At 36.4% G+C, this 13785-nt stretch overlaps 1 protein-coding gene across 7 annotated transcripts in view; it reads left to right on the forward strand.

Moving 5' to 3' along the window:
- The window catches only part of COMMD6 (COMM domain containing 6), a 36412-nt gene extending 33408 nt beyond the window's left edge, over positions 1-3004 (forward strand). For all 7 annotated transcript variants that reach the window (XM_090258080.1, XM_090258075.1, XM_090258076.1 and 4 more), the window contains one exon: positions 2785-3004. In XM_090258080.1, the coding sequence (XP_090114206.1) occupies positions 2785-2835 (51 nt within the window). In that variant the 3' untranslated portion in view covers positions 2836-3004. The remainder of the gene's footprint in view (positions 1-2784) is intronic.
- Positions 3005-13785: the final 10781 nt, after the last annotated feature.

Consider the following 13785-nt stretch of genomic DNA (forward strand, 5'->3'; position numbering starts at 1 on the left):
TAAGAATGATAAGCTAAATGAAGCTTATTTTGAATAGTGTTGACCTTCAATTTTCTAATAATGATTATAAAATGCAGATCAGAGTACCAGTACTTGATGACTAGTTCTGTTAGCTAGAAATTTGAGTAACTTAATAGTTTATACTTAGGATCATGTTATTCTATTATCATTCTACCTCTTTTCAATAAGGACGGACAAAAAAGGGTTAGGTGAGAAATTAGATTTTCTTTTAAATGTACGTACAGAGAAATATTTTGTCACTGACTAATTTAGGGTTTTATTTCTGTTTAATATCTTCCAGAGTGAATAGGTAAGAATCTTCACAGAAGTTAGTACTCAAAGGAAAACCTCGTATACCACTTTAGGATACTTTTGAGTTCTTCTTTTACAAGCTACACTTCTTCACTCACCTTAAAGTATAATTGACAATGAACATTGTGTATATCTAAGGTGTACAGGTGAAGTCTTGGTATACATATACATTGTGAAACGATTACCACAGTTAAGCTAATTAACATATCTGTCACCTTACATAGTTACCTTTTTTATGTGACTGTGTGGTGAGAACACTTAAGATCTGATCTCCTAGCAAATTGCATGTGCATAATACATTATTATTAACTGTAGTCACCATGCTGTATGTTAGGTCTCCAGAATTTACTCATAACTGAAAGTTTGTACCTTTTACCGGCATATTATTTTCCCCCACTCCCCAGCCCTGGTAACCAGTCTACTCTCTGTTACTATGAGTTCCACTTTTATAGATTGCACATGTAAGTGAGAGCATGTAGTATTTGTCTTTCTGTGTCTATCTATTACACTCAGCATAACGTCCTCCGGGTTCATTCATGTTTGTCAAATCAGCAGGATTTCCTTCTTTCTAAGGATGAATAGTATTCTGTTGTGTGTGTGTGTGTGTATATATAGATTTATATATCATATGTATTATTATATATCACATTTTCTTTATCCATTCATCTGTCAGTAGACACTCAGATTGTTTCCATACCGTGGTGATTGTACATAATGCTGCAACGAACATAGAAGTGCAGGTATATCTTTGAGATAGTGATTTTATTTCCTTTGGATATATATATACCCAAAAGTGGGATTGCTGGATCATATAGTAGTTCTATTTTACAAATTACATTTTAATGGTTTTTCCCTTTTTGATTTCTTTTAAAACCGATATCTCTGCTTTAGAACAGAAAAATAATGGTTACAGATTCAATGTCAATAACGCTAATTAGCATCTTGAAAAGAATTAGGACTTGGTTAAAAGGAAGTAAATGTAGTATATTATGATATGTGAGTAGCCTTCAACAGAATATAAGGACTCAGTCAATTTCAAAAGAGAATGTAGGTTTCAGTTCTTTTTGTAATTCGGACTCCTGATCTTATTCTTATTTTTCTGTGCTGCATTTCTGTTCTCTGAGTCCACCTCCAGAATGTTTTTTCCTCATAGGAAAAAAACCCACAAGCTGTTAAAAGTTTGTGTTTACATGACTTAAAATCTACCCAGGCAAACAGAGTCTGTTAGTCACATTGCAGAACTGAGACCTTGGGAACATTCTCATATTTTTACTTTATATTTATTTTTGTAGCTGAAATTTTGACCATCAGTAGGTATTTTTAAATGGTTATGCCATGCTTCATTCCATAATCAATTTACATACAAATTAAAACAAAATACATACACTCTTAAATAGCAGTAGAGAATTAAGACCAGAAAAGAAGGAAAATGCAACTCTGTAAATCATTAAAGGGTATTCTAATTGATGAAGTTAAATGTTTTGTTTTACTTTATTTTATCTTATTGACCTTTCTTTGAATATTTATTTCTGATGTCCCGTTCCACCTTGCAGTCTGGAAAGTACTCTTTACTAATGAGTTAAGTAAACAACTGTTATTTACCATATTATATGCAAAATTAATTCATCCAACATTTATTTGAGCACCTTCTTGCCCTCATAGAACGCATAGGCTCTAAGACAATGGATGAACGAGTGAATAAAAACACTTAATATATAATTGTAAATCATGATAAGCACTGATATAGCAGGTATGAATTATATAATGAGCCTGAAATGTCAGATTATGGTAATTTGTTTTTTTAAAACAAAATTAAACCTACCTCAAAACCCCTACCTAACCAGTCAGTTTGGTTGGAAAATTTGTCCCTGAGATTAAAACTTAAATTTGCCTGCTTGCTTCCTGGCAGGTTGAGGAGAAGGAAGACAGAATTTGTTTGAGTCCCCTTTTGTCTGAGATTCGAGTAAAGAAGTTGACTTCTACAGGAGAATTATCAGACTAGCTCAGTTTTTAAATGAAAGAAAAACGGGCTTCTACCATTCAAGCCATTGGCAATGTTGGGTCTCTCTTATTGTAATGGAACCCTTATCTTAAACAAAACAGTCCCTATTACCCTGAAATCCAGTCTTTCACTAGATTTAAAGTGATTTGAGGCATGGAAACCAACTTGTCATTTTTTGTTTTTATCTTCAGTTTCTAGGACAGTGCTGGGTAGTTAATAAATCTTCCTTGTGTGATCTCAAAAGAATTTGTATGCTTTTTTGAAAAGTTTAGTCATGTGTTAATTATCTAACTCTATTTTAGTACCAAAATTATACCTCTTTATTTCTGAGAATAACCTTCTATAATAGTTGAAAATAAAACATCAAAAAGTAATCTTAATATGTATTCTAGCCTCTGGTGGTCAGATATTAGAAGAACTATTTAAATTACCTCTGAAAGCAAAATTAATATTATTTTTCTCCTTTCCAGAATTTCTACAGACAGTTCAAGGAAATTGCTGCAATTATGGAAACTGTGTGAACACTGATTAACTTGGTTGATAAATTGCTGCCATGATTCTAAAATTACGGACTTCACTTTCTGCAATATAACTGCTTGAGGACCAGATGATATTTATTGAAAGAAAATTGCACTTTTGTTTTTCCCTTTTTTTAATAATAAAATATTAGACAAAAAAGGAATTACATAAGAGGTGATCAATGTACTTACTGATGTGAACATACTAAAAGCCACTGAACTGAACATTCTAAAGGGTAAACTCAGTGAATTATATCTCAGAAAAAAAAAATCAGACAAATAACTGAATGATTGAAAATATTGAAAAGAATGACATTACTTTATAAATTCAACTATAACATTCAATTACTACAAAGCAATCAGAAAAGTGAGGCTGCTCTTCTCAAACATTTGAAATCAGGTTAGGATTGACCATTGTTTCCTTATGTTAGCCTAGCATTCAACTGTTTATTGAATATATATAGAAAGTTCAAATACATGCACAGAGATAAGTTTTATCCTGAGTTCTATATTCAACTGAGTTAACCTGTTAGTACAAGTTATTGTTTTACATTATCTCCATTGAATTTAAATTTACAAACCAATTGTTAAAATATTTTATAAAGCCACAGCAGTCGACACATAGATAGCATTGCTTAGGAATAAACAAATATTTTACTGGAATAGATAGGTGGCCCAGAAATAGATCAAGTCTTTTTGGACAAGATAGTATTTAGTTGGGTAGGAAAACATGATTATTTAATAAATAATACTAGCAGGCACAATATATGCAAAAGTAAATTCCAGATGGATTAATGACAAATAGAAAAGATAAAAATTAGAAGTTTTAGAGAATATTTATGTTAACTAAGGCTTGGGAAGACAGCAATTCAAGAGCAGTGAGAAAACATGAATATTTGAAAATAAGTTATTTGTAGAAAAATAATGGGCCATAAATAAAGACAAAAGACAAACGCTAACTTGTTGTGTAAGTTAGTTCTTCGTCTGAAAAACAAATTGCTTTAAATATATTAAATAGGGAGAGATTTTATACAAGAAATTAGATGTTCACTAAACTGTCAGAAAGACCAAGGGAGCAAGTCAGAAGAAATGGCTGGCTTTTGGAAATCCAGTCGTCGTCGTCGGCAGCCGTCCGTCTCGAGAGACGATGGTGTAGCTTCTTAAAGAGTCTATCTGCACCGCGGAGAGTGGCTGTGCAGTCCAACTCGGGAGTGACACGGTATCTGTCTCCTCCCGTGTTGAATCGACATCTTGTGATGACGCTGAAGCTACAGAGCCTGGGCAGGGTAATATGGAGAGTCTGCTGTTGCCCATGCAGCAGACCCCCCCTCTCTTCGCAGCTGAAGGGTCCAAGGGAAAGACGGAGTCAATACAGCTTGGGTTCAGGTGCGCCGCAGGAGTTGCCGGTGTTGACTACGACGTCAAACCGCCTTAGGGACTCCGGCTCCGGATTTTCTGTCGGGGTTTACTCCCTTAGCCTTTCCCCTGAAGAGGTATGCCGCAAGGCAGCGGAGGTTTTTTGGAATCAGAGTTTTCCTTCTCTGATGTGCCCTGACTGGAAGATCGAACCAGCGACACTTAGCTCGCAGGCCGACGCTCAATCCACCGAGCTAAACCAGCCAGGGCCATTGGAAATCCAGTAGTGTTGTATTAAATGTGAGACGACCGAGGACACTGAGGTAATTCTAGCAGGCAGAATGTGGACAAACGGGGCTGCTGCACGCTCAGGCAAGTCAGCACTGAGCAAAGCAAGGACCGTCCTTTTATTGAAATCTGAGGGTGGCAATTACAGGATACACACCATATTGCATAAAGAGAAAACAAGATGCCAGGGTTCAAACATTAACTCCTTTAAGACAAAACAAAACTATAACTCCTTATGGCTAAGCTTCAAACAAGATGGTAAGACAAGGGAGTAATGGAGTACTCAGCAAAGTCTCTTTATACTCAGGATACCATAGCTCAGTGGCCTGGAACAGCTTGCAGCTGCCGGTGTCAGCAAGTCCAGCTTGCTTATCTCATTCACAGGACACCTGGTCAGGGGGGCATAAAGAAATGCCCCTACCCAGAGACTTGATTTCCACCAACACAGTAGTGCAAGAACTTCAGGGGGTTGCCGCAGATAATCTCTGCAATGCAGGACCTCATCTGGAAGCCTTGGTTCATGCCACTTCTGCCATCTGTCAACATGCGCCTCATTGGGTGGAAGTTAAACCAGGACCCTGTTGACACAAATTTAATCAACTGAGTTTTCTGGGTTTTAGTGCCTACTGAGGGGACATTTAGAAGAGCACGAAGAGGGCTGAGTATTTTTACCATGGCAGAAGTAGAACTTAAAGTCTTTTTGCAAAGTCATTACATACATGCACATCACACAGAAATTTCACAGTCCAGAAACATGTCGTTTGGCATAAAGCCACCAATATATGGCAAAATTGGCCAAACGCCAGTCTCTTACCTCTGTTTGGGCTTAGAGAAAGACCGTCTCCTTTGCAGTTAGTCTGGGATCAAGCGACTGGGTTGTAGCCAAAGAGTTTTGGGCAGGAGTGTCAAGCAATGTCCCGCCTTTCTCATAAGTCCTTGTCATCTTCCAAGCCCTCCTCATCCTCGCTGCTGCCAGTGAAGGACTAAGCAAAACCATGACAAGGTGGATTCCTGAAGCACTATTGGAGGCAAACTACAAGAACAGCCTGCCCTGCATCAGACAGTGGTATGAACTAGGAACAAACTTATTGTAAGGTGGTGAGATTTTTTTGGATAACAAAATATTAATACATGTATGAACATTTTTATTGTGGCATTTTAGGTGGCAAAAAGCAAAATAAAGGAAACAGCAAAGAATATCTGTCAGTAAGGGAATGGTTGAATAAATTTGCCATATCTACATTACGGGATGACAGCTGCTGAAGATTTGCCACTAGAATATTATCAATGCTCTACATATTGTTATGGTTTATAAAATTTTGTAAAAATGCATCCATACATTTGAACACTTAATGGAAAATTAAGAAAGGTTTGGAAAGAAGGCTACCAAGTTGTAAGTACTGGTGGGGATGATATCTAGAGAGGGAGAGGAAGAACAATTAAACATTTTTTTCTTGTTTTAAATCCATAATGTATTCTAAAAAACATGTATTATCCTTTTTAAAAATACTTGGAAATACATGTTTTTTTAAAAAGTACTTGTTTTTAAGTATGCTTTTGAAAAGCTCATGTAGTTTTTTAGTTGTATAATGTTTTCTTATTTTCCTTTAATTTAACCAATGTGTAGTGTTTATGAAACAAAATTATTTGTGAACTGCATTCTCAAACCAGGATAGACAAACTTGAAATACGTCAAACACAGACGTCACTGTGCTTTATAAATGGTGACCCAGCTGGTCTAACATTTTGGTTGGCACCACTGTAAAAAACTTCCTTTCTACCTCTTACCTGTTTTCTCTTCTGATCCTGTGCCTTGGAAGTGTATGTCCTTTTCACACCTGTCAGCATTTCTGCAGGTCTCTTATGTAAACCTACACTCCTTGTCCTCTGCTAGGTAGCACACTGCTGTGAGGAGCTCAAGTCCAAGGTGTGTTGCTACCCACCTGTATACTTAGATCCCACCAGCATGACGAGTTAACCAACTGGTCCTTTGGGCTTAGTAACTGCCAACAGATAGATCCTCTTACTTACCATCTGGATAGTAGCACATTAATGATTCTGGGATTGTGAGAAGCCATGCCCCCTTTCCATGTCTTCTTCCATCCTGCTGGGCACCAGTTTCATTGTAGTCCCAGAAATAACAGTAAAAACCCACCCACCCCCAATCTGGATTAAAATAGCATATTCGCTTTCCCAGACTGCATAGCGCCTCCATCTCCTACCCATCCCAGCTTAACATCTTCCATTCTCCCTTTCTGCACTTGGTAGTGTTTAAGGTTATAGGCAAAGATGCCCAATGTGAACTGGCTCAAACACTGTATAAGTGATGGAATTAATTCAAATAAATTTAAATTGTATATTTAAATTTAAGTTGTATATATTTAAATTTATCTTTTGAATTTAAAAGACAAGATTTTTTTCATAATTTAGTTTTATACTGTTTTCATTGCAATTGTGTTTTTGCTTATAATAAATTTAATGAGCTTCACTGGGCGCCTGGGAATTAACCACTGTTTGTATTAACATATCTGTGGGAAAATGTGTTTCAAGTTTCAAACACTTGACTTAATGTAAACTTTTGGAAAACAACTAATTTTCAACTTGGGAAATGTATTAAGGAGCTTTTAGTTTCCAAAAGAAATGGTTTGCATCTGAGCTGTCAAGCACAACACAAGTATTTTAATACATTCTGCTACCAAGACAGGTTAATGTAAGAATCATTTATGGGGATAGAAGGCAAAACAGTCACATTTATTTAAACAGATTGAAACTTCCAGCATACTGATGGCTTGTTTTCAAAAGCGTTTAAGCAGAATCGATGAGCCAATATTGATACAATAGTTTTTTTTTAGTTATTACCTAATATTCATTTTCTGTTTCAGGATCCCATCCAGGACATCATATTACATTTAGTTGTCATGTCTCCTTTAGCTCCTCTCGTCTGTGGCATTTTCTAAGACGTTCCATGCTTTTGTTGACCTGACAGTTTTGAGCAGTACTGGTCAGGTATATTGTAGGATGTGCCTCAGTTAGGATTTGATGTTTTTCTGGACTCGAATGATGGATATTTGGGAAGAAGGTCACAGAGATAAAGTGCCATTTTCTTCACATTATATCAAGGGTATATACTAGCACTGTGACTTATGACTGTTGATGTGGATCTGGATAAACTTGCTGAAGTAGTTGTTTGTTAGCTTACTCCATTACAAAGTTCCTTTTTTTTCTCTTCTTTCCATTCTTTACTCTGGAAGGAAGTCATCATCTGCAGCCTATACTTACGGAGTATGGAGGTACAAGCCCCTTCTTTTATAATGAAGTAACTTCATATTTTATTTGGAACTCTTACGTGAGAAATTTGTCTCTTTTCCACAATTATTAATTATTTATATCAGTATGAACTAGTGAATATTTATTTTATACTTGGAATTATAATTGAATACTCTTGTTACTCAAATCGTGCCAACGTTGACCATTGGGAGCACATTCATTTGGCTCCCGTGTCCCTTTGACATCACCTCCACCCCTTTCTTTGAGGACGTCCCTACTTCCTGTCACTTGACCCTACAAGCTCCAGGCTCATTTGCATGTTTCCTGTCCCATTCCTAGAGTCCGCAGCCATTTCTCCCAGGAGCCCTGGTTCTTCTTATTGGACAATGGTGTTAGAAACTGTATTTTAGATTTTGAGATCATTAAAAATTTAGGATGTACAGCATGGCGACTATAGTTAACAATATTGTATTATATATTTCAAAGTTGGTAAGAGTAAATCTTAAAAGTTCTCATCACAAGAAAAACAATTTATAACTGTGAGGTGATGGTGTTAACTTGTTATCACAATATATACACATATCAAATCACTTAGTTAAACACCTTAAACTAATACAGTGTTATATGTCGATTATAGCTCAATAAAACTGGCGTAGGGAGGGAGGAGAGCATTTCGAAGTCTGAAAGAAAAAGTTCTGCTGCTGAGATAAGTCAAACTACAAAACCTGGCTCATGTTTTAGGATGGGTGAGAAGGATGATCTGGACTTAGTTAACGTTATGATTGCTTCAGTTTACAAGTGAACCAGCTGGCAAACAGGGCAAAACAATATATATGGGATCATGCAGGCAAGAAAGTGGATGTATCTTCCTCCTGACATGGGCTAAATAAAATAGTTCATACAGGGCTCTCCTCTGAGGGGCTCCAGACTCTTATGTAGATAACCAGCCACCCTCAACATCTGGATTCCTTCTTGTGAAAAACATGGCTGCACTAATTTCTATCATCATGTCTACACACCAGTCAGCAGAAGAGAGAAAGGGAATGGTAAGGGCATATCTTTCCATATAAACTCATGTCCTGGGTTTTACACACCTCATTCTGCTCACATCCCATTGGCCACAACCTCTTCATGTGACCGCAACTGCAAAGGTGATTAGAAAATGTCTGTAGCTGGGTGGGTATTGCTATGTTACAACAGTAACCAAAATCGCAACAAGTTACAATTACAATCAATTGTTACAGATTTTTCAACATTCGATGCTTAGCGGGAGGAGAGGTGTGGCGGGGGGCGGGCGGTGCGGTCCGGGGGGGGGGGGGTGTCTAACTTTTCAGTAGTAACGAATTTATAAACCATTTTTTATGGGGTACAAATTTCTGATCCTCCCATTAAGTGATTCTTTTCAAAGTAGATCCAGGTATTGCGTTGGGAGTCCTCCAGGCCACCCTTGGTTTTGATAATTCAGTAGGATAACTCCCGGACTCTCAGCATGTAGGCATGTTCACGCTGTCTATGATTTATTACCATGACAGGATGCGAAGCAAAACCAGCAGAGAGAAAAGGCACGTGCGCGAAATCAGATGCAAGCTTCTGATTCCTCTCCCAGTGGAATCACACAGGATGTGCTTAATTCCTCAGGCAACAGGTCGTCACCAATTGTGGGAAATGTTTTCAACCGGAGCTCATTAGAGACTCAACAACCAGGGTTTTTATTGGGGGCTGATCATATCGGCACCCTCTGCCAGGAACGAACCCAAATTTCAGTCTCCCAAAAGGAATGCAGGAGTTTGCGTAAGTTCTATTGTTTGTACAAACAGTTTAGACACAATTAGCCAAGCATATCAGTTAATGGTGGGAACCCTCGTGAAATCCAAGTTCCCAGATGCCAGCCAAGGGCCAACCTTGTAAGCAGACCTTTGTAAGTATAAGCAATCAGGACTACTATGTTTAACTCTTTTCAGTACAGGGATAATTAAACTTAACTAAAAATTCTGGAGGAAACTTGCTATACAGCTTCTTACATATCGCCTAAAGAAACAATTTACCTGCTTTTGTGCTATTGTTACTATTTATTAATATTTCATTAATTCTCATGCAGTGAATGATGCTAGTATAAATTTAACCTATATATTCTACTACACTGATCAAGTATTTTAGAACTTCAGTATGAAATGATTTTAAGTTTGTATAAGAACTTATGCATGTCATCATTTAAGTGGAATTTTACCATTTCACATGTCATTCTCCAAAGGTTATGCTGATTTTACCAGGCCTATATTTGATCAGGAGGCTATTCCAGCGGTTGACTTAACCACCACTTTATAATACACAGAAATACTAAGTATAATGGAGTACATAGCTTGATTAACTTGATCCTGATGTATGTTCTTCTGAATTACATGTGCCCGAGGAGAAAGTAGCTATCGATATTTGGCTAGTTATTATTTCAGCGCATGAAGAACGTTTGTTTAAAGAAAAGCACTTACATGTCTTTTTGTGTTTCATGTTTCTGTATCGAGGGAAAGGGCAAAGGAATATTTGAAATAACTGTTATTATCAAGAGTACAACTGCAGGATGCAGGGAGATTTCAGATTCTAAGCCATGATGAATTCAGACAGAAATTAGCATTCTAGTGTATAGGAGTTTCCAAAGGAATGGCAGGGCAAATGGGAATCCTAGAGAAGCAAACTCTGTTGATTGTCTCCTTCCAAGTGTGCAAAAGCCTTCACACCATAGAAGCAGTTTATTTAGTTTGTGGATAATGAAAGATGCCACCCATGGGTGGAGGGCAGGGGTAGAAAAATCCTTGTTTTCTTGTGCAGACATTTAACTATCCATCCATCATATACTTGGTGCCTACTTTGTACCAGGCATATGACAAGTGTCAAGACTATTGAATGAATGAAACTGATTATGCCCTTGAGAGAAAAGATTTTGAGATAGGGTTTTTCAAACTATAAGGTGAATACAAATCAGCTGGGGAGCTTGTTCCTGTCCACAACTGCTTCCTGGATGGGGGTGTAGGTGAAAGGTTAACTATTAATAATTTTTGGAGTTGGGTGATGTGTATATTTGAGTTCATTATGCTATTTCATTTTTTATTTGTGCAAAAATTTCCATAATAAGTTATTTTTTTAATCCTGGAAATTTAAATATTTTTTTAAAAAATCAAAAGACTGAAGCATTTGTAGTTTAAATATATATTGGGAGACCAAGATACATCATAGAACAATTCTTATCATACAGTTGCCCTTAATCATACACATAACCATAATTAAGGTATACTTTCAGCCATATGATGTGCTTTTTATATTTTGATTAGTGATAATATGAATTGGTATGCAATTATACATGCAGTAAAAGATGCTTATTTGACTATAAAAATTTCCAAAAGTAGTTTTGTACTCAAGTAATTTGGAAATATATTAAAATATATTTTAATATAATTAAAATATTTAAAACATTTTTTAAAGCAATTGACAGAAGGATATGTCAGGATAGACATATTTTAAAAACCCTGCCGGAAGGCAGGAATTATGTTCTACTTTATGTGAAAAATGAATAAAGTTGCAAAATACTGATATCAAGTGGTTATTTTCTCTCTGAAATATACTAGACAGAATTTTTTCACTTTTATTTTTTTTAATTAAATTTATTGGCTAACACTGGTTGATTACATTATATGTTTCAAAGTGGTCATCTTTATAAAAAGCATTATTATAAATAATGTGCTCATTGTTAAAACTTTAAACAGTATTACTGAGTATTAAATAAATAAGGAAATAAATTTTTTTTTAGCCTCAGTTTAAGAGATCACACATCTAGTTATTCAGCAGAAATACTCTTCCTGTCTCCGCAGTGCTTTTAACTTGAGAGTCCTTTAAAAAATTGGAAGACCCCAAACACTATGCCTACATTTTCCAGAGCCAGTAATTGGCTAGAGCTGAATATAACTGACCCCTTTAAGATGGAGTTTGAATTTTATAAATGCATGAGTGCATGCATGCAATTTTATACATAGTTTGTGTATGGTCTTTATATTTGAATATCCATTTGCATGGGTATAAAATATTTTGGTCACATTTTCTTGCTTTATATGTGTGATGCATGTCATTCTATATTCTTCATCCATAAAGCAGTTGCCTTAGAAAGATCTGATGACAATTTGATATTATTTCCCTTGTAAGTGATTTTTTTGTTTGTTTGTTTTGGCTAGACAAAAAATAAATATTTAAAGTTCTTTCTTTAAAATTCATAGAATAAGTCTTGTCGTTGGTCATTTTGGGTCAGTTTTTCCAGGTACATAGTGTGTTTTTCAATATGCATTTTTAAGGTTTGTTTGTTGGTTTTTTACTTCAGGAATATTTTTTTTTGAATTAGAAGCTAGGTAACGGTGAAGTTACTATTGCTGTAATGAATGTTTCCCACCTGCATATTACATCCAAAGAGCTGACACTTAAAGGTACTTAGAACTCTGTACACTAGATAGCTGGAGGCAGAGAAAGAACATGACAAACCTGAATGGAAGTCAGACAACCGTTGTCTGAGCCCCTCTACTTTGTGCTCAGAACCACTGAAGTTTGTGTTACTTCTAGAATTAGAGGTATGTTCATGTTTGTTCAAGTGAATCTTTCTCCCAGTGTTAATGATTAGAACAAAGGCAATAGCTACAGAAGAGGTATCCCATTGATAAAGATAGAACAATATCAGAACATCATAGGGGAGATGGCACAGAAAACCTTTTTTTTTCTTCCAAATTTCAGATGCTTCCATATTATGGTTGTACAGCAGTGGAGTAAGCTTCTCCCAAAGGCTTAACCCCAATACTTTCTGTTTGGTACTCACAACAAACAAATCTCACCGGCATCGTTTCTAAACTATGAGAATCAGCTGGCTTTCTAGGGTATTGGAAACCCTGACTTCGTGATTGCCATCACGGATTTCAACACTGCCAGCTATTTACTTAGAGAGGTAGGCCTCCTGATCAATTTAGACACCAGCATCTTTTTTTAGTACCAAATTTGTAATATATAAGAATCACTTTTTGCATTTCGGCTTTTACCAGGAGATCCTGATTCCTGCAGTGAATAGTGGGTTATTGGGGGCTATAGCAACTAGTACAAATCCTGGAGGACAAGTTTTTGCAGCATTCAGTGCCTGGTTGTATCTTCTATCACCTTTTTGAATGTCTCCTTTGCTTTACTTAGGTTTGTAATAAGATCATTTCTGGCTCAGATAACTTTTTTTTTTTTTTTAATTGATGAGAGAGAGAGAGAAACATCAATGTGAGAGAGAAACATTGATTCGTTGCCTCCCATATGGCCCCGACCAGGGACTGAACCCACAACTTAGGTATGTGCCCTGACCAGGAATTGAACCCATGACCTATTGGTGAATGGGACAATGTTCCAACCAACCGAAAATTTTAATTTAATTTAATTTAATTTTTTTTTTTTTTTTATTGATGGCTCAGAGGACCTGTAAACTTGCTTGACTCACCAACATGGGCATCTGAATTTTCTTCTGCTACATAAACTGCATTTCTTTCTTTTCATAATTTTCTGTAATGTTTAGTCCTTCTGTTTTCACAACATAACCTTTCTAATGTTTCCCATTGCCTTTGCTGCTATTTCTTCTGCATTCTCATTGGCTTCTTCTTCAATGGAAGCCATCATGTGTTTACTCTGCCTCTGTATGTCCATACTGCTGAAAGCCATGACAAGGTGAAGTCAGCGGGGGGTGGGGGTGGGGGGCAAATGGGCTCAAGTTGACGTTTGAAGGGACAGATGAAAGAGGTGGCAGACAGAAACTCAACAAAGATTCCTCCCTTTATAACCCCACATTCTGGTTTTGCAATTTTTTAGTATTTCTGATGCTGATTTATGTTATTTTTTCTTGGCTTCTATACTTTTCTCAATTTCTGTTAGCTTGTTTTGAAATATTAGGTTTTACAATTTCACAATTTGTTGGTATGTCTTTCTGAAGTGTTTTTCATCATGATTTGTGGGAATTTTATTCTGTCCCTTCTTCTTTTTCTTAGA

This window comes from Furipterus horrens, unplaced genomic scaffold, assembly GCF_987537825.1.
Source record: "Furipterus horrens unplaced genomic scaffold, mFurHor1.1.pri manual_scaffold_12, whole genome shotgun sequence".
Lineage (NCBI taxonomy): Eukaryota > Metazoa > Chordata > Mammalia > Chiroptera > Furipteridae > Furipterus > Furipterus horrens.